At 38.9% G+C, this 22,592-nt stretch overlaps 1 protein-coding gene across 6 annotated transcripts in view; it reads left to right on the forward strand.

Moving 5' to 3' along the window:
• The first annotated feature begins 838 nt into the window (after positions 1-838).
• The window catches only part of FYB1 (FYN binding protein 1), a 67,720-nt gene continuing 45,966 nt past the window's right edge, over positions 839-22,592 (forward strand). For 4 of the 6 annotated variants that reach the window (XM_074812899.1, XM_074812902.1, XM_074812903.1 and 1 more), the window contains exon 1: positions 839-899. In XM_074812899.1, the coding sequence (XP_074669000.1) occupies positions 897-899 (3 nt within the window). In that variant the 5' untranslated portion in view covers positions 839-896. Of the gene's footprint in view, positions 900-18,533; positions 18,690-22,592 lie in introns of those variants that run through there. The other 2 variants (XM_074812900.1, XM_074812901.1) reach the window with 2 other exon arrangements.

Below are 22,592 nucleotides of genomic sequence, written 5' to 3' on the forward strand. Positions count from 1 at the left end.
ACATAGATATGGTATTTTCTGTTACTTTACTATCATTTTTATTTGTTCCGCACTACTTCATACAAAGAAGCTTGCTTATTGAAAACTCAGCTGATTTTTTATTTAGTAGTTGGACCTCCCCTGCAGGACCTCCCCTGCATTTAGCATGTACTTCACTCCTCTTCTTCCTTCCTTCATCTCTTTTCATTAAGACCTCTGTTTTAGCTTTTTTTTGCTAGATCCAGCTCAGTGAGGTTTACAGCCATATGCCCTTTCTTCCTTTAATTTTGGTGCATAGGAATTCTGCAGCAGTTCAGAACTTTAATATCCTGTCAGACCAGGACAACCCAATTTTTCTGATAATACCAGGTATGAAGAGCTGAATAGTCAAAGGTTAATTGCCAGAAATATAGTTCAGCTTATTAGAGGAAGAAAGTTATTTCAGATTTTAAACATCCATGAAAATCTGAGCCAGAAGGAGACATGCACAGAGTCGGTAGTGAAGCCTGAATACACAAAAATTCAGGAGCCCCAAGTATGAAAGACAAAACCAAACTATATTTGCCTTTTTAATTCAGTCAAAGATTAGTGAAACATAACTATATAATTTCCTCATCAGCATAGACCTGGTTTTCATTATAATCTTGGAGGTCATAAAAATAATGAACGCTCATTCACTGTCATTTGTCCTTCACGGTGGTACAGTTTATCCTAAACAAATGCTGTTAAAAATTCTGTTAGGTCTCTGATAATATGCAAAGCAAGGATTTTGCTGATATCTTTTCCTGTGAAGGCTGGATAGACCACATACACTTTCAAAAAAGGAAGTGCACAGTGAAGGACAAAGAACATTTTTGACTCTCTCTAGTACAGTACATACTCTTTAGCAGACTTGTGGAGACAGAAAGCAAGAACCTATGGTAAGTACAGAGCTCTATTCATTTTCTTTTTATTATGTGGATGCATAAGATTTAGTTCTAAAACTGCAGTAGATGTGACCGTAAAACTTTAAGCATATTTCTAATGGTTTTCAACTCAGTTTCTTGCAGCTGACTTCCTGCTTTTGAGGACATGCAGAAACTTTTTAGTTTTCAGTTTTAGCTCCTTCATCATGTGAACTGCTTTGTATGTGCCTTGCTGATTCTGGCATTCAAAATTAAGGAAGAGAAAACAGCTTTTTTCAAGGCTAAGCTGACAAATTAGTTTGTGTATCTAGAGGAATTCCACAGTCAAGTGTCAATGTGACACTAAGCAAGAAACGGGAATGGGTCAAGCCTCTTAATTAGATTTCCGGAAAGGAATTGTACTATCTTATTTTGATTCAGATGTGCTTTGTAACTAAAAAAAAAAAAAAGGGGGGGGGGGGAAATCACACTCAAGATTTATGCATTTATGTGTAAACCTTCAGTACTGATGGGAGGTATTTTTACTAATCTGCAGAATTTATTTCCTTAAAAAGAGAGTTTCTTTAAAATTCCAAACTCTATATATGCGTCTTGTTTTATAAGTATTTTCTTAATAAACCAAATCAATAATTTAAAGAGAAGTGATTTTACAGATCAATGTTGAAAACTGTGAAGTCTGAATAGCTTTTCAGGCCATCTTTGCTCTGGCAAATACTTTAGAACTCCTGGAGTAGCTTGCATACTTTTGTCATGGTACATATGCTCAAATAAAGCAATCTTTCCCTGAAGGTAGTATTAATAAAGTGGTATTCTTTATTTGAAGCTGTCACTTGATTCAAAAGAAAAAAGGTATCTCATGAAACTTGGAGAGAAACCCAAGCTATAAAATTCAGTATCTTCGTGGAGAAAAAGGTCTACCTTTGCCCATTGCAAGCAGCATTTCAAAAATGGCAATGTGGAATAGGATTGAATGCAGAATACAGTTCACATTTAACAATGCTTCATGAAGTTTGGAGGGTTTTGGATGAGTTTGTCTCTGTTTTACACAGTGATTGAATTCTTCCTGAATCTGAAGCAATGGCCTCAAAGTGTTTACATAAGCAATATTTTGTATATTTACAATATAAACCAGATATTTCTTATTCTGTTTATTTCTGTTGTAATGAATCCCACTGTGTAGAATCAAGTACTAAGGTGCAAAATACTGTTTGTTTACATTGATAATTCAATTCAAGCCACCTGACTTACTCTGGATTTATGGATAAATGAGATCTGAACAGGGCCAACAGTACTGTCAAACTAGCATCTCACTGTGCTGTTGCCTGCTGATTTCTGGTTGCTGCAGAGACTCTTTAACTTGAGCTAGCCATTCAGGAGCCCAAAGATACATGGAGCCTTTGTATTTGCAAAACCCTACATTAAAATTTGCAAGGCAAATACACAGTTACTCTTCTGGCATGATTCAAATGTCTAGCTGCTTTCACAAAAGGGTTTGTTTAGAAACAGCATGAAAATATGCAAATATGTTGAACACAGGACTTTTGCTGTTGCCAAATGCAATTTGAAAATAAGCAACAATTAACAGTTCCACTTTTTTGTTTAAATCTTTTCAAAGCTCCAGGTTGTTTTCTCTGAATCTGAATATGAATGACAATTCAAAGTAATGCAAACCATGAATTCATACATTTACTATATTTCCTTGACAATGTTATATAGCACTATGGGGAAAGGAGTGCTTTCATCTTTGCATCACAGGCAACCCAGAAGCCTCACCAAGGAAGCAAATCACACTCTTTGGTCTTTGCTTTGATGCTGCTTGGGTGGAAATTAATATTATAGCAATAGAGAAGACAGGAAAAAAATCAGGAGGAGAGCAAAACAAGAAACAGAAGAAGGTGGAATGAGGAGTAATGTAGGAAAGTTTGTTTTCTGGTAGTTTTACAGTAGACAGAGGTCAGAGTGGTTGGGAAGACAAACTTATTCCTATAAAAAAACCAACCAATGAACCTTTTGAAGATGAGATTGGGCATAATCTGGCTGAGGCTGGCTCTGATTTTAGTGCATAGAGGAAGAGATAGAAGGAGTAGAGATAGGTCTGCAGAATCCTGAGATCCAAATGAGGACCAAAACATAGAATTCACTATTTCATTTCTGACCATCATAAGGGAGCCAAGTTTAAAACAAAACACTTAGACATATCAGATGAAAAAATACTAGAACTACAATAATAGCTGCTGGCTGGTGTAGCTTCATGTGAGATTGAAGCTGATGAACAAAAAGAAAAAAGGTTGCGTTTTCCTTTGACTTCAAGCCAAGACGTATTAATTTCTGACCTAGAGAAATAGTCCTTAACATGTCTACCTTCTTGCAGTGATAATGATAATTCTCAGATATACTATAAGAAACGAAAGAACGTTTGAGACATGAGATTTCAGATAAATCTTCTGATGCAGATATGGCCAACCAAGGAATCTGGTTGATCTATTTGAATCTACTATTTGTTAAAAAAATAGAAATAAAAATAAAATAAATAAAAATGAAAGGAAAATAAAAGAAAAAGATAAAATAAAGGAACTTAAAGAAAATCCAGAAAACTGGGATCTATTTAATCATACCATCCAGATGGAGTTATAACAGCAGTTTAAAAGTGGGGTGCAGAACATTTTCTAGGTATCTCAGTTTGGAAGGCATCCACGTTGCCTCATCAGTGTTATTAACTTTGTGTTTACATTGTGGCAGACTGTCATTCACCTTATATGACATAGACAGAAAGTCTCCACACAGGCAATTCCTGGAGAACAGCTACTGTACCATAACTTGCCCTGAAGTAACTCATTCAGGGGTCAGTGCTGTACTTCTGTAGCATTCATCCTGGAAAGGGTTTTGTCTTCTTCCAGGACAGTCAAAGTACATCAATCCATTGGGACCAAATTTTGCTGCACAAAAATATGGTCATTTAATGAAGTGGCCTACTTTAATAGATGGTCAGAAAAACCTTCCAATTCACAAATTGTACATGACATAGCAATTCTGGAGGCTGACACTGAAACCCATACACCTAACTGCTAGGAAGTGACTCACACCCCTCTCCATCTGTACTTAATGAAGGAAGTTCTCCCTTGGGTTGTTCTTTTGAAACAGAGGACCTAAGTATGCACTAACAAAGGTGGAATAAGGCACTATCCTTAGACAGGATTCAGGCATATAAAGTGACAGAGAGGTGTGAGAAATATATTAAGGGTTATCTCAGAGCTAGGGATGTTTGTTTCTTGATATGCTGACTAAGCTTGCCTAGTGTGATATTTTTGTGTACAATTTAACTATTAGCATTTTGAATGTTTCTCTTGTCAACTAAGACTGTTAATCTAATCCTGAAATGTCCCTCTTTCAGCACCTATGCCCATCATTTAAGCACCTAGTCCACCATTTAGAAAGAATTTTCAAAGTTGATATTCATCTGCCACCTAACTCTGCATGCCTTGAGGGAATGTCCACACTGCACAATGCAAAGCTATTCAGAGGTACCCAAGAAGTTATACCAGATCAAAATCTCCATAAACTGGAGATATAACATTGACAAGGACTTGGGTCAACATCTTCATGAAACATGAGGAATGGAGAAATTCCTCTAAAGAGGAGAGGTTTCTACATCTAGCACAGTGTGGCATAGCACATCAGCCTTCAGTCTGTTGAACTTGTTTTTCCTAACAAACTTTTTCAGTGCTAACTCACTTGCCCAAGTTAGATGGCCCAGATGAGATGCTAGTTTCTAAAAATCTCTCTTTGTCTTTCCCCTTGTATTGCAGGGAAGGCCTAGACTGAAAAAAAATCCATTATAAGATAGACAGCCAAGAGTTTGGATACATCAATGAGGAGCAGCATTGTGTGTTTAAGAATGTAGTGTCTAGTGCAGCCCATGTTCTGCAATGATCCTAACTATATTTTAAAATTGTAGCATTCCATCAGTATGCCATTCCCCATTTAAGAGGGCTTCTGCCTCATTCCATCAGGTTCACAAATTAGGTAATTTTCTTCATCTCATCAGATTTAGCAGGCCCATTTGGAAAGGACTGCTTCACCATCTTCATAAAAATGGTTCAATGGTTCAGTGACCAAAGCAGACATGTTGGAAAGAGGTACCTCGGGTCTTGTCATAAAAAACCTAAGCAGTGTTTGGCACAGTGCATTGAAATTAGGTCTACCCACATCTGAGTGAGTGCTGTAATTATTAGGCTAGAGAGATGCTTTATCCTTCTCTGAAGTGAAGAATCCTCACATCTTTCACATAAAGTGAATTACCATCAAAACAGAGATGGAAAGTTCTATCATCAACCATTAATCACCTTTGATCTGGTGTTTAGGGAACTCTCAGGAGAGATGTGGGTTTCACACATCTTGGACTGTGTTTTTTGAAAACTATGTACAAGTAAATGAAAGAGCAGCTGACCATTTTTAAAATTAAGGACTCCATTTCTCCAAGCACAGGGATGCCTCTAATTCTCCTCCAGCTTGGGCAGAAACAGAGATATGAGGGATATAAGGCCTTCACAATACATCTTAAGATCACTAGTTTCAACAGATAAAAAAAAAAAAAAGTCCTTGTCTTTCAGTGCAATATTTTACAGACAACTTTTCTGTCTCAATGGAGTCCTACTGATTCTGCACAGGAACACATGATAGTAGATGATAGTTGATTATATGACAGGCTGAAGCACTAACCACACTCAGAAGTACCAGTGCCACAAGGAACCCTGTGTGAAGGGATGTCTATCTTCCTGCAAAGATCACTGAGATCATTGGACTTCAGATAGACACAGAACACCAGCAGGTCCAGGTGTCTTGCATAACTGGGAATACAGCCAATTTTGAAGTTGATTTGTGCAAAACACAACTCGCAGGGCTAAGAATAATAAAATATTCAGGATACTACTTTTGTTGTGAGTCAGGCACAATTTTCTGTCTGTCAAGTCCAAGTGGAGCATAAGAAGTAGAGAAACACTGAGAATCTTTTTTCCTGATCTTTAGGCTACTTTCAAAAACGTTATAAATGAGCATCTGTCTCAATGAAATCCAAAAATGTGTTCCTGCTCACTATATAAGACACCAAGGAAAATATAGTAATGGAAAAGCTAGTCAAGCAGTGGGACAGTAGTGCGTTGTCTACAGTACTCAATGACAGCTATGCTCTGTGCATAAATAATGTCCTGTGATGCTTCTAGATGGGCACAGAGGGCCAAACAGCACTCAGAGCATCCCAGATCTGGCATCCTAGTTATCCTACAGTGTCTTGCTGCCAACCTGAGAGACCCATGATAATATTAAGGAAAATTATTGGCAAACCAGGACTTGCTACATCCACCTATGTCTGTGCTCAGCCCATTCCACTGAAATCAGGCAACATCTTGGCCTATTTAAGAGGAGTGGAATGAACTCCAACCTTACCCATCCCTGTACTTTGCAACTTGGACAAAACACAAACTTGTGGGTTGACCCCTAGAATTCAGAACAACAATACCTTTGCTGAACCTTCATACAACCTTCATCCCTTAGGGTTTTTCCTGTTCCTGAGGGGTGAAAAAAATAAAAGGGAAGATAAGAAAAGGTGTTAGGTATGTAAATTAGACAAAGATAAATCACATTCATAAACAAATGTAAATGTGAAGCTGATACAGAACATACCATGTTTATTTATTTCACTCTAAGATACAAAATTAGTCCAATCTTTCTCTTTGCTGCCTGAACTATAACATGAAAAATGTTGCATTTTATGTGTCAGTGTAAGTTACACAAGTTAATGTAGGGCTCCCAGCTCCCTTTCTCCAGTGTTGCTTAGCTATCTGCTCTTTTAAAAGCACCAAAAGTGTTTGAAGGAATTGAAAAAAAAAAAAAAAAAACCAAAAAAACCACCCAAAACACTTAGCTTTCAAGAAAAAGCTTCCACACCTTGATTCCTTTCCTTGAAACTGTGTTTGGTCACTATTTTTTAAAGATACTGCCTTTCTCTACAGTCACACTCAAAGGTGGGAATTAGTGACATTTGCCCTGGTACCCTTCTTCTTTTGAAAACAAACTCTCATTTGAGTATTTGATATGAGACCTTTTTGTAGTCATTTATTCCAGATCTGTCTCATTTATGTATACTGCAAATGTCTCCTGATAGTTTAAGACACAAGGATATCCAAAGGTGCACTTTTTTATTTTTTGTTATAAGTTGTAAGTACAAAGTTTTAATATTTATCAGTAAATCGTCTATACTTGAATCAACAGTCTTGGATTAAGAACCTGACAGAATTTGTGAGTTCATTTCAATAAAGAAATCTTTTTTAGCTATTTTTCCTTACAAAGAGAACATTCATATTGCTTTGTATTCTAATTAAGAGAATCCAACAAACTTAAAAAGAATAAAAGTAACTCTCCAACAGAGTTCAGGACTCTTAACAGGAAAAATCTGAAATGAACAAAAATAGCAGCTGCTTTCATCAGCATCCCTGAATGCAAAAGTTGGAGTACACAGACAATTAAGAATAGAAAAATTACACAGAAATGTATAAAAAGAAAGCTGCACCCATGTTTCTTGCACTCCAGTTGAACAATGACCCCAATTTGTTATATCATCATTGAAAGGTATGGAAAATTCATGAGAACAATTTATTATACATGGTTAAAAATGGTGCACATAAGGAATTTGCCAAATTCAATCCATAAATATTGGCAAAATATTTTTTTAACCATTTTGGGGGCTTACATTTTCAGAGAATGAAATGTGGATCAGAAGATCTTGTGCAACTTGGATTTACAGCTATGGCTGATTGTGTCTTTCACTTCTGCTGATACATCTCTAACAGCTTTTCTTCCCATTAGTCACTTCTATAACAAAGTTCTGGAGAAGTGTCACAACCTCTACAATACCATGACCCTTCTCTAGATCTCTTAGGGAATCTGCATTTTGATTCTCAAGATGAGTTATAGGGAGATTGGTTTTATTATTCTCTTTGAAGAAGAAAAATGTTTGGAAAACATGTCTGCAGGCTCTCACTTACTTCTCCTGTACAAAGCCTCTCAAAACAACAATTTAGCCACAAGCATTGACTGCTCCATCTCCTAGTAATTTTTTTAACTATTTCCCAAATGCTTTAGGCGACACTTTTTCTCTCTTGAAGTGTTTACAGGCCCTTCAGTTTTCTCCCAATGGTCTACCTTAGCCTTTTTTGGACCTCAGTCTCTAATTCATTCACTATTCCACCACTAGGTTTCCACTGATCTGAATGTTTTCCTTACATGACATGAGTTTTCCATCAAATCTCTTTTACTCAGCCTCTAAGAGCAGTAGCTAGAGCTTAAATTTATGCACTAGCCCACAAGAATGAACAGTCAGTATATGGACCTCCTTCAGCTGACCACTGGAGCCTTTCTGCTTTCTGCTGCTCTTCTCCCCACCACAGTCAGTAGCTGTCCTACCCTCCACAATAAAATTATCCTGTGCAATAGATGATCTACCCAACGGCTCATCCTTTAATGGATGCCCAGCAGACTGGCTTTACCTTTCAATCTAACCAGTGCTCAGCAACAAATTTGGCAGTGTGATCCTGCACAACAGCAAAATGCAAAATTTTATTTTCCCCTTACACTTTAGCCCGTGGAGCAGAAAGGCTGGTAAGTGCTGCCCTCTTATCTGCCATGACCTGTAGTCTCCGTGAGGAGACAGCAAAACTGAAAGGGATCATGCTAAATTTCCCCTTCCCATTCAGTCATACTCTGTAAACAGCAGATTCAAGTGCCTGCAATAACTGACTTGGTAAGCAACTAAACTTTCATGATTAAAGTTAACAAAGCAGCCGTAACTTCTCTGTCTCTGAGGCAAGGCAGCAGGCAGGCACTGAGCAGACATAACAGCAACAGCCCAATTCATTGTGCTCACAGATGTGATCAGGGGACTAGGGCAGAGGACAGACAAGAAGCTGAGAGAACAGGGCCTGTTCAGCCTGGAGTTAAGAAGGCAAAGCAGAGACCTTATTGCTTTCTTCAAATCTGTAATGGGAGGGTGTCAGACTCATCTCAGAGATGCACAGAGAGGCATTGGTAACAAGATGCAAAAAAAAGGAGTATCTCAATCAGTTCGGTTTTTGGTTTGGGTTTGTGTTTTTTTTTTTAACAGTGAGGGAAATCAAATACTGGGACAGCCTAGAGGGACTGCGGATTCTCCATCCTTGCATATAGTCAAAACTCAACTGAAGAATGCTCTGAGCAATCTGGAGATGTTGGCCATTCTCTGAGCAGGCAGGTGGACAAAATGAGTTCCAGAGGTCCCTTCCTACCTAAATTACACTGCAAGGCTATGACTTGTAATGGGATCTCTTCCCTTAGAGATCACTGTCGTGCAAGCACCCAAGAAGGACACCAAGGAAAAATACACATACAGTAATTGCACAGAGAAAGTGCTGCATGAATTAGGGTTCCTTTCTGCTCAATAGCTGAAAGGTGAGATCCATCTGGTTGCAGGGCAGGTGTATGACGGATGAGGGGACATATGGCCCACTTATCTCTCAGGTTTCCACTGTAGCATATTTCAAGTAAAGGATAAAAAGGGGAAAAGTGAGGTTAGCAGAAGAGAGGGCAGTCTCAGAAAAAGACAAGAGAGAAGGACAGGAAGGAAGAAGCATTCTTTTTGAAAGAAGAAACTCTTAGTCTACCAACAAGTGTTTGTGTACACTCTCTGACTAAGGACTCTCAGCAGATGGAAAAATGATCCTGTTTTTCTGCTGCAATTGTCAGAGGCATTCTTATTTAACTTAACTTACCATTTCTTTTGTTTATGAGTTTATATCACAGGTTAACCATCACTTTAAAGCCAGCAGGTTTTGTGACCAACCTGCTATCACCTGCTAAGGATCAGGGATCAAAAAGCATTGATATTCAAAATAAACTTTTCTAAAAATCCAAAGGGTCTGGCCATAGAAAGAATGTTAGGCATTACATAAATCCTAGGCAGAAGGGTTTAGGAATATTTTTGCTGAAGCATTCTTTTTAAAGAAGTTTGGATTAAACTGGGTTTTCATTTTTAAACTTTATTGTCTTTGATTAAAACTCCCATGGGAACATTCCTGAAGTTATTTTGTGTTTTGAAATGTTTATGATGTGAGAGCATTCTCTTTGTTGTTATTTAGGCCATGTCACTGTCTGTTACTGATGTCAGGAATTGTAGTAAACCAAGAAATAAAGGGCTGTATTTATTTTTAATTGACCCTTAACATTCTGGATTGAATATTTTTCCAGATGTCTGATTTCATGTCTGACAATTGTTGAAAACGTGTTGCTCACATGAGAAAATTCACACTAGAGAATGCGAGATTGCTTACATGAAAGCACTTCTGAGGTTTGATCAGTTCTGCAGCTGGTCAGATGGTCCAGCAAGAAAAATATAAACAAGAACAAAAGGCTCCTGTGGGAGACCTTGCAGTATGTACTGGCTGGGAGATGGGCAGAAGGATTCTGCTCATGTCTAGTACAGAAATTACTCTATGTTTGTATTTTTCTTGTTCCTCTCTAACCAAGCTGTCCTGAAGCTATGTTCAAAGTATGTGTTCCTGCCTGCCTTCTCCTCCACTGCAGCAGTAGTTCAGGGACATCTCACCCAAGCATTTCTCTCATGCAGTTACTCTAATCCTGTTTCAGTGTATTGCCAGTACAAATGATGTGTCCTGTAACCTCAACCAGTGAAATGTTCTGGATTGAAAAGCACCTCTCCTACCACGCCCCAGTCCATTTTCTTTTCTCTCATTTTTTTACCTTTCCTTGAATATTTTTAATCTGTACTTTTTCAGTGACATGTGATATAGAACAGTCTTCAATTTCCACAGCAGCAAATCTGAGGTGAGGTGGGTGAGGCACCTTTACAAATTGCAGTGAAAAATAGTAGAGGTCATTACACAGGCTTCTAGCCTTTCAGGGAAACAGTTTAAAAGTGTAATTGTTAGGTGCCTTATGCCCCACTTCAACACTGAGGACATATTACTTTCTCAGAAAGTACAACTAGTCAGGGTGACTGAACACCAGGACAGCATAGGCTCATTTTTTCTATTGTGAATTTTCCATTGATGTGGTTAAACTGTTGACTTACAGGAGGAGTCGCAGAAACAGTGCATAGGATGTGTGGCAAACAGATGAATGATGATTTATAAATAAGTAGAACTGGTCTGCAGCAGGAAAGAATGAATGCCAGGCCTACACAGGAGATTCCTAAACTCTGTTTACACTGTGGCAGTAGCTGAGCATGAAACATGTTCTCATCTTTCCCCACTCTTCTATCTTAGATCTTCCCTTCCACAACCCAGACACTTACTCTACACCCTCATCCTTCTACCTGAAACTACACACAAACTGGGATCCTAATCTGTTCCCTACCTCCTTACAACACAGTTTCAGCTCTACAAAAAAAGAACCCCAACTGTCAGAGTCCTCTTTCACTCTGCTTTGGCCCTGATCCTGCACTCTCAGCCAATGTTCAGTCTCTGCACTAACTGAACTCATGGAACAGACTGGGAAACAGTGAGCTGCTGGTTCAGCTGCAGAGTCCAGAAAGTTATAGCTAATCAGCTGATGGACAGTAACTGCCTGTGTGAAGGTTCTCCTCAGCCATGTTATAAGCATGCTAATTACTTGTATGGAGGCTCTTTATACTGCAGTTCAGGTGGGGAGCAGGTAGCTTTTCAACAGAACCAACTGCAAGAAAAACTGATAGTCACTGCTATCACAGAAGCATGGAACAGCCCAGGTTGTGAGGGACCTCAAAAGATCATCTGGTCCAAGTTTTAGTGCTACATCTCATTTTGAAGTAGGTCACAAACTGCTAATAGTACACATTACTTTTCATCAGCTGCTCTGTATGGGTTTGCACTGCTTATGAACTCTGAGTGCAGAGAATTTATAGAGAGGTCATTACATGCTACTAAAGGGCAAAATCCATTACAGTGCTTAGTACCTTTCCCTTTCTGGTCTTTGCAAATTAGCTGGATCTACTAGAATCAGCAACATTTTTCAAGAAATTTCTCAATGCAAAGGACAACAAACTGAAAAACCTTTGTAAGAGATAGACAAAAATATCTGATGATGGATTAACTGTACTTGAAATTGTGAAGCCTTGCTAAAATTAGTTCCTGTTGTGTGCATTTCTCATCTGTTGAGAAGTTTGTCATTAAAAGAAGGACGTAATAGAGATTTTTTTGTAAATACTCCCCAGTGCAAAGTACTACATTATTTACCAAAAAAAAGACTACAGAATGATATCAGAGATCAGTGTTACATTGTGTCTCACCCAAGTGAACATGGCCTTTCGTGAGCTCTACAGTGTAGCTCGTTCTTTGACACTTCTTATGTTATTCCTGGAACAAGAGCAGAAGAAAAGGAGTTCCAGCCTGGAAAGAAGAGACTTTTCTTTTCTTATCCAGCTCTTCGGTGAGTCAACAGGACTTGCATGAGAAAGCAATCATCTATTTTCTGAAACCTGTTAATGATACACAGACAAAAATACACACTCTTTAGCTGTATGACTGCCTGGGAAAACTGGCTTGACAAAATAAGCCAACAAGGTTTCATTGCAACATAGATAAAATTTCTACCATACAAATGAGGTTAAAATGTAAAGCACTGATTCTTTTTTTTTTTAACTTGGCCTTTCCCCCTTCAGGTTTTAGAATATAAAAATACTTGTAATACAGCATATATGGTAACTAAAAAAGTTAAAATTTGAGATCATGAGAAGAGACTCTAAAAGTATTAGCTGCAGTTATACTAAATAATACCAGTTATCACAGAAGCACCATGAAAGGGTGCAGAGGCAGTGAAAGATTCATGGCAAGTGAGAATTTAACTTAAGCCTTCATTTTCTCTGTTTCAGATGTTTTCAAATTTGGCACTACTTTTAACAGATACTTTCTTGAGAGCACATAAAGATGTCAACTGCATTTCATAAAAACTCATTTTTGTCTTAACTTATCAGGGATTGCTTGACTTATTAAAATTGACCATGGAAATCTGTTTTTGAATTTATTTATTTTTTAAAGCAAACATCTTTTTAGAGCAAAAACAGGCTGGCCACCTCTGATATGATTTGGGCAACAGCTACCGAATGTAGGTCTGACCTTCCACTTTTTAAAAGGAAAAGTCTGAAGAGCTGTTGGTAAGAAATCATGTGATATTAACAGAGCCTAAATTGCTCGTACCTGAAATCTCTTCTTCAGAGGTTTAAAGAGGATATTTTGAAGGGTAAAGGCCCTTTGCTACCCACTTCCCAGAGAAAGCTCACAGTAAGTGAGCTAGGTGATACCTGAAGAGGCACGGACATCAGCTGCAAGTCCTCTGTGACCTGTAAACTGGCACAGAGGATGTGCAGAAGAGCAAACAGTGAGAACAGGACCTTGTCTGGAGCTGGGAAGCTTTTTAGGAAACATGGGTTTCTGTTTTGCTTCTCTGCACTAAAAGCAGATGAGACTCGAAGAGCTGATGGAGGGCAAGAAAGGAGGTTGTTGAGTGTGAAAGCATGGGGTGTCCAGAGAGATGCCTCTCTCCCTTACACAGGGTTTGCACAACTTCTGATGAGGTATTGCATGTTCTTGCGCATTTTTTTTGCCTCCCAGGCAGAGGCAGGGAAGGACCTGTTGAGGAGAAAGGGAAGTCAGGGATGTTTTGCTAAAGCTGTCTGTTCCTCTTGCTTTTCCACTTCCTCTTCCTTCTCGTATCAGCAGCTGTGGGGGATGTCGAGGGGGAAGCCAGGCCAGTGGATAATCCCCTGCCCAACCATTTGCACGAGGGTATATGGGGAGGAAACTGAAGTGACTTCTTCCTCCCTCTCTTCCCATCCAATCTCCCCTTCCCCCAGTGCAGGCTCCCTCTCTTCTCTTCCTGGGTGCCAGGACTGACAGCAGTTGCACTCAGGCTTGTGCTGGCTCCAGCCAGCCCTGGGTTCCTCCATGACAGGCTGAGACCCAGCAGGAAGGCACAGGGCTAGTCAGGGCCCTATGAGATGATGGCAGGGGAAGGCAGGGCACAGGCATGGTCACTGCTGAGAGGCACAGGAAAGAGGGGCTGAGGGACCACAATGTCATGAGGGCAGGCGAAAGGCTGTCCATCCTCCCCAGCTGCTAGAGCTCCTTTCCCCACACAAACTGCTCATGCCCAGCTGCCATTAGCCCTGCAATGTTCTTCCATCCTCCTTCTCACCCTAGTCTCTACTGATCTCCCCTCATATACAGCTGTTAGCAACTTCCCAGACAGACGGACCACCTGCTTGCCAGACTACTTACTTACTTATTTGCTTGCCTGTCTGCCTGTCTTACCAAGATGGCTACCAGGTCCTCCCTACATCCCCCCTGCCTCAGGCCAGGTGTTGGTTGCTGCAGACTCAGCCATCACATCTACATGCACATCACCTGCAATTTAGCTCACTAAATCACCTAATCAAGCTACCACTGCTGATCAGCTGTAGTCATCTATGAGGCATGAGAGGTAGGATGTGAGGGGATGTGGCAAGTTCTGTTAATCATCCCAGCCTGTGCTTCATGGGGCTATGTCTGTATGCATCAGGGCTCTTCATCACCATGGTGAACTCTGCATTTTCAAGAGGATTTTCTGGAGCCTGTTGGAGGGTTTAGCAAAGGCCTAGTGTTCACATTTGGTCTGTGTGGAGTATTTTCTGCTGCTGCACTGCTTTCAATTCCCCCTGAAGTCCTGTTGCTGAACACAGGCAGACAGAACCCAGGAGCACCAATATCAGCAAAAAACACATAGCTTGCAGGGCAAAAAAGCCTAATTCAAAAGCCACTTAGTCTGAGCCTCCTGTGTGAGTGAACTTTGCAGCAAAAGGGGCAGGGAAGGGACTGTGATATGGTGGGGGCACTGAGGTACAACCCAGGGACAGAGCACAGAGGTGGGAGTGCAGGGCAGTGAAGATGAGTAATTTGGTGGAATATGACAGTTAATACCTGAATACAAACTTTGTATTCAAAGATGAATAGCTTAAGATTTGATCCAACAGAGCACTTCTAAGTTCAGGTCACAAAAAAGAAAGACTTTCAGCTTTTTGTATGTAAGATTGTTTTTTACAGCAGGTGGTTTGCATCAGCTTTAGATGTCCATGGGAGGGACTGTGCTCTGGAAGGAGTGATTTATTACAGTGTGTACACCCAAGCAGAAAACCAGGAGTTTAACATGCACCTGACTGTGATGCTCTGGAGTATGCTGGGCTTCCCTTCATCACAGAAATACATCCTTGACAAAGCATAGTCAGGGTAAGGAGACTGACAGCATCATTTGACTTTTCTTGAATTTGCCAATTCTACCTTTCTCTAGTATAGAAAACTATAAATAGTGGAAACAGATTTCTGCACTCGCACTCTTTATTCAGTCAAATATAAATAGAGTAATGATAGTCAATTATTGTTATAAGATTATAGGGATTGAATTATGATAATTTAAAAGAGCCACAGCATTGACTTGGAAGAGCTTTCAGGGAATCCTGCGTGTCAACTGTCCACAAACAGTATCTGGAAAGCCCAGTTGTTCCTGTAAGCATGATAGTGCATGTAGACACAAGAAAATGCTGCTAATTCACTCATGACCACATCAAACTTCTGTCAGAAATACTAAACCACCTTCAAATGGCAACCCAATGGAAATGCAACAGCATATTTTTCAGGAAGTCTAACCCTGTCTGCAGACACAAAGATAATGTAGACTGACACTACAAGAAACGTTCATTCTCATAGCATGTGTAGCAATTGCAGGCAGAATGTTGAATGTTCAGGAATATCGGATTTTAACTGAACATAGGTACTTTCCAAAGTGATGCTGTAACAGGATCAGCATGGCAGCGTGGTGGCACTTTTCCTCAGAACTCCTGACTCAGGGGAGTGGCATAGCATTGCTAAGCAGGACAGATTGCCCTCCAACGATGCTCACATACTTGAAATGAAACCAGGTAGATTTATACTCTCTCAGTACAAGTATGTACAAAGAGATTATCAATGGAGAAATATGTAATTTCTGCTGCTGCTCTTAGTCTGCCACTAGGAGGCAAAAGCCCCATAAGAGAAGAAGGCAGGAAGAGAAGTTTAGGTGAAAAATTGAGCTAACATTGACTTTCTCTTGCTAAGCACTCCACATATTTGCATGTGCTATATATTACAGAAAACAGAGCAACACCATTATAACTTAGGAAGGAGATTGTCAAAGTTGCTTTAATATTAATATATTTGTCCAAAGGTGCTCTCCTATGTGCTTTTCTATATATACAGGGTTTAAGAATTACCTGCCTCTGTCAATCATTTGTCTTTTTCTTCTCCCACTCTCACCACTAATTCTGTTATGTTGTCTTGCCTTTTTCGGGATAATGTAATAGACAAAGATCAGTGAAATGAAGCAGGTTAAAAACAACATGGAAAGAAAAAAAGATATTTTTATTTTGTACCATGTCACTTCATTTTACACCACCTCCAGCAATGGTACTGACACAGCTGTGGAAGTAACAATATCCAGAAAATTATATTCTTTGTAAGCATTGAATTGGAAAGCCAGAGGTGTTCAGATGGGAGTGCCCAATCTTTCAAACCGTTTCAGACCACAGGACATCAGCAGATGAAATATGCCTTGAAAAGATGGACTAGCACTTATGGCAGAGAAACTCAGTGAGGGTCTTTTTCTCCACTTTTCTTCTTTCCTTTGTTTTTGACAAATTTAATTCCTAAACAGCCACTTTTACCAAAGGTACATGGAAACAGAAAGTTGAATAAATTCTCTGTTAAAAACACTTAAGGCTGTAGTTATAAAAGTCGCACATGGGAGCAATAACACACCATTGTCATGCTTGGATTTACATGCTGTTTTTTGTCTACACAGAGTATGGAATGGCATGCTTATATGTGAGACGTCATTATCATTATTGATATTCTTGTCTTGCTTGAATATAACCTTGTGATTTTGTTGCTGCTACTGCTGTTGTTTTTGTGAAAAATAAAAATGGCAAAACATCTATAAGTTGCTTTCAGGCTTGTCAGTCCTGTTCCTTAAAATATTAATTCCTTCAGATTCTTTCTTCACCTAAAAATAGCTAATTCTCCCAAATCACTCACAAGCATCCTTCAGAGAAATAAGTGGAAAAAACAGAGGATCCAGGAAGCTGTTGCACCTCCAAGTGTAAAATGAAGCATATGGTAGACATTGCAGATGGGCAACTTTCACAGCAATTTCACACCATAAACACATATTTTCATTGTGTTTGTTGCCATTTATATTCTCAGCAGCATTCTACCACTTAGAGATATATTTATTTCTGAGCATTGGATAAAAGAGAAGATGACAGAAACTGTCTAGCATTCAGAGTTGCAAAGATAAGCTCATTCTTTGATCATTGCATGATTTGTCTAACACTGATACTGTGTGCAAACACTTGCAATGGTGTTTACCCGTGCAAAAGGACTATATTGCTACAGTTAGCACCTTAAAACAGTCATGAAGGCCATCAGATAGAATAGCAACAGTCACAAAGTCTAATCTGCCTTAATATTAATAGTATATGCTTCATCATCAGTGATGATTGTTTATTTTCACAAATAAATATGATTTTATAAATAAAATACAGTGTTTAGCTGAATGAATAGCATAAAGAACTGCATTTCTCCCTCTAAAAAAAACCAACTTTGTGTTATGTAACAAAAAAAATTGTAATCATTGGCAAATGGCAAATATAAACCATGTGGCAGTGTTTTTAACTCACAGAAGCTCCATCCAGCACTCTAATAAGCCTCTGAACTAGCTAAGACAGAAGTGTTTGTAAAACTAAGCTGGAAGTATCAAGCACTTCCAATGTTTTATTTTGACACCCAAAAATGTTTCAAAAAATACTAAGAAAGTTGTGCAGAAGAAGTGATAGACAATGAGGAAGGGTCAACCTTTCATGAAGCTCAAAGACACACAATTTTGCTTCTGCAATCTCATCCCTGTGCAGAGCTCCAGCAGCTTCACTGTGCTGTTTAGTAGAGGGTTCTGCCTTCATGGTTTGGGCTTACCTTCAGCACAAACATAGGTTTAGAATTTCTTGTGAAGCTTATTTTCTCAATATCAGTTTTCCTACCCTATATCATCCTGCAAAGTCTTTGATTTGTGTAATGAACTCACAGGCAGAAGGGCAGAAGAAATGTCTGATCGCAGTTTTTTTTAAAAAAAAAAAAAAACTCCACATAGCAAAAGCTTAAAAAACTGGCCAGCTGAATCTCCTGAGATCCTCCTGGCAAAGGTGGGAGCAAGCAAACACATTAGCTGACACCTGATGAGTGGGAATGTATGCAGTGATTCTTGATGGTAGCAGGGGACTAGACTTGATCACCCAAGAGTGTAGTCCACTCTTATCTTTACACTTGTAATTATCCCATACATTTCATTAGCCATTATTCGGTAAAGACTCAAGCTTGTATGCACCAATATAGCTTCACAGGACTCTGCAATATGGGGTAAATGCAATACTTTTGATATCACGTGGTGAGCACTGCTGATGGTAGCAGCCAAACAGTCTGAACACATTTTAGTTCCCTTTTCCCCTACCATTTCTTGCCTAATATCCTGAGGAGAGCAGTTTTCTCTACTGATCATGATAATGAAACCCTCACGCAACATTCTTATGCAAACCCTCGGTGAGAAGCAGAACTCCTCTTAGCAAACAGACCAGGCTGTTAAGGTAATACACCTTGGATTGTCTCTTTGAGGGAGCCAGTTTTTCTGCCTTTATCAAAAGGCATTGGAGAGCTTTGGGGAATCCAGGTAAATTGTTGTACATGTTTGTCTTAGAAATAAACATGCAAATTTCCAGGAGAAATAGAATCAGTACAAGGTATTACAATATAACCTCATATAAATGGAAATTTTAATTGTAGATCTTACTTACAATTAGTTGTGGAGCTGAAAAGATGCCAAGTTGAAAAAATGGACTTTCCTCTCTCAAAGTTTTGTGTTTGGTTCCCTGAAATTTTGCTAAGAGCAGTCCTAATTTAAGTGACCTTTGCATTTTGAATAATAACAGAAATGGTATCACTTAAATATGGTGTAGTAGGGCTATGGTGTAGTTGGGAACAGTCAGTGCTACGTTAACAGTTGGACTAGATGATCTTCAAGGTCCTTTCCAACCTAGATGATTCTGTGATTCTGTGATTAAAGGCAATTATTTTCTAGTAATTCCTTTTGCATTATCTGTGATTGGTTGGTGGTTTGTGGGTGAGGTATTTTTTAATATACCATACTCTGGATTGAGATATCAGTTTATGTATTTTGTTTGTAGTGAGTCATGGAAAACATTTTTCTTTCCAGTTTTTCTTTCTGGATTTAGAATGGTGCTCAATGTCTTAAAACTGCACAAAATTTCCATTAAAATCATATGAGACCTTCAAATTCTAGAAATAAGGGTAGGAACTTTTCAGTTTCAGGAACTCAAGTTTTTCTTCCATGAGACTTGGAGATGTTACATTATCTTTAATGGAATAACCAGAGTCAAATCAAAGATGTTAATAAGGCAGTCACTGTATATACTACACATAAATAGGGTTGTGAGTGAAGAGAGATCTGTCAGCTTCATTTCTGGGCAGACTCACTAGAAAATTTGGATTACTCTAAAGCTGTTGATTAGCATATGAGAAAAAGAATTTTAAAAGCCCAAAATATTAAGTATCATTAAACTCTGTGTTTATATAAAGCCACGTTAAAAAAAAAAAAAAAATCCCTTTTCAAGATGGGATATTAGTTAGTCTGTTTTTATTGGACAGAACTTCTGTGTGGAAAATTGAAGCTGCCAGGCTTCTGTGGCACAGACTGAGTTGCTAATGGTTGATAGTTTTTCTGATTTTGATGTAGATAGGTACCAAAAAGAAGCAAGAAAATAAAAGTAAAACTTCATGCTGAACTTATCAGGACATAGGGTGAAGAAATGACCATGCATGGATAGATGCTTTGGCCTCATGCATAGGCTGTGACAGCAATACTTTGGGACCAATCTGGGATGTCATCTGGCTGTTCTGGTCAAGCTGTATGCCTCCACTAGTCCTGGTCTCAAACTGACCCGGAGTGGATGAACTATATTCTCCTGTCATATTCCTGCAATATGAAGTAGTTGGTCTTATGATTAGGTAGAGGATGAGAAAAAGTGACAAGAGAGGGACAACAAAGGTGTAGAGGAATGCACAATGGAAAAGATACAGAATATAGTGTGATCAGGCTGCAACACTGTCTTGTCTAAATTTGACAACTGTGTGTCCTCATCCGTGCGCTGGGTTCATCTTGCTGGTGTTAGAGGGATGTTTGAAATGATGCTCTCAGAATAACATTGAGGCATCTCACTGGGGGATTCCTTAGATGTCTGTCTATCCTGTCCATCCTAGAGGTCTGCCTTACAGAAAACCCCCAGACACCAGAATAGCCTGCCTCTTCATTGTTTAGTATCTGATGAGTACTCATTCCTCGTGTATAACAACCACTGTATTAGCAAGTCTTTTTGTTTGGGCAGATGCTGTCTTTCTCCCTTCTTTTTGTACTTCTGCTACCTACATTCATAGGCACAGAGTACTGCAACATCTTAACTCCACCTTCCAAATGCTTCACTCACTATTAGAGTCTTTAACTAGTAATTAGAACTACACCCAAGGGGAAGAAAAGCAACGATTTAGTTCTTCTGGAAACAACAAAGTTGCATAATGATAATTCTGAAATCTCTCTGTCTGGAAAAGGAAATGGTCAAGCAATATTTATCACGAATTTAGAATGGCACTAACATCTTGTGCAAGCAGCTAAACTCCCTCAAATCCATTAACTTCAGTAGAAACTAAATCAGGCCTTTATAAAGTTGCCAAATAATTTTCAGATCTGTATTTTTCTATAACTTGCATGTCATTTTTCTTGCCCTTCAGTCCAGTTCCTTATTCCTTATATCCTGTCCATGGGTTAGAGCTCAATTCCCTTATTGGTTATCAGCTTGTCTTTCACTGTCACAGAATTCATGAGTAGAAACACTTCTTAAAGGGATAGCTTTATAATATCTATTTCATTGCTTTCCAGCAGACTCATCAAGATCTGATTCTGATAAAAGACTACATTTTTAAAAAGCCTGTTTAGACCATATCACTTGGGAATAGAAAGGAAAAAGTTACAGATCAGAAGTGAAAAGATGGGTTTTTTTCCTTTATAAATCAGATCTGCATGTATTTTGAAGAACTGCATAATTCCTTGTACAGTCAACAGTTACATATATTTCATTTGCTTAATTAAGGATCGTATGCACACACATCTGCTATTCCTTTCATTGATTCAATATTGTTGTTTGAAGAAAGGGCAACCACAAGGGCAAGTCGAAGTGAAATGATCTTTTGGCCTCACCAAGACTGGAAAGCAAATAATGAGAGCATATCTATGCTAAAAAAAAAAAAATAATTTTTTTAATCAGGCTGCTAGTTGTGACTGGAATATTCACAGTAAATTCAGGAGGAATACGGTTGGAACCTTTGTATTTCTTGTGTTGTCATTACACTGTACTTCTAATGGAGAATTGCACTTGTTTATACTGAGGTGTAATTAAGATCTTGTCGAGGAAGAATTCTGTACAAGTGTATCTTGGTATCTGTGTGAGTCTCTGCTGAAGACAGTGGGAGGCTGGGAAAGCACTGCATATACAAATCTCCTTGATGATATGGCATGGGAACTAAAATTTTTTGAGATTTGAGCAATCATATTTGAATAATGCAACTATCTCATATCAAAGCAAATGTTAGTGTGCACGTTATGTGCTGCTTCCAGTTCAGATCAGAAGCTGAAAAGCCAAAATATTTTGCACTGAGTTTCCCAGTAGTTCACAAAGAGAAAGTTGAGAAAATAACCCAAGTGTTTCTTGCATGACACTCCTCTGTCCCACAGGCTCTTTGCACTTTAGAGGGGAAGGGCAGGGTGAACTTAATCTCACTTCAGAATCTTTTCAAGTTCCCATTTAACGATTTACAACCTATTGTATGTGCTAATGGAATAGGTAACTGCTGTGCTTCTGGGAAAGGAAACACAGAAACTGCGGAGATTACTCGATGAGCAGGACCACAAATAAAAGATTCTCTTTTTCCCAGTTCCCCAAATGTCTACCTGGCCAGTCAGGTTGTGCATTAAAATCCACAATATGGCTTCTAGTATAATGTAGCTTACGAAAGCAGGAACTGGCAACATACATTAAAAAAAAAAGCAGAAAGATTTCACAGGATTTCTTACTTTCTTCTGATTCTTGGTGTTAGCTTTACCACGTACTACTCACTTGTAAGTAAATGAGAGAGGCTACATTGTTGATTGTAAACCCTTCCACTCACCCAGGAGCTTTTTACTGTTAAAGAGCTTGTAAATCTGCATGATCTTGTATATCTGCATGACTACAGCAAGGTTTGTACAAAGTGCTGGGAAGAAATTTATTAAAAGAAATCCATTGATAGTCCTAACATAGCAGTAGTGAATGGTTCAGTGCATTTGAAAGCATGTATGAATGTAATTGATCTTGCTATTGCAAAGACATAGAAAACGTCTCAGAAACCATGTATCATAACAAGAAATGTTTCTTCAAAGCCACATTTCTAGTTTCCTAAAGGTCCACATGCTGAATGTCTCTTGTCTAGAAGTTTCACATTATTGTAGTTTGACACAGTATTTTTT

The sequence above is a fragment of the Strix aluco genome, chromosome Z, assembly GCF_031877795.1.
Source record: "Strix aluco isolate bStrAlu1 chromosome Z, bStrAlu1.hap1, whole genome shotgun sequence".
Lineage (NCBI taxonomy): Eukaryota > Metazoa > Chordata > Aves > Strigiformes > Strigidae > Strix > Strix aluco.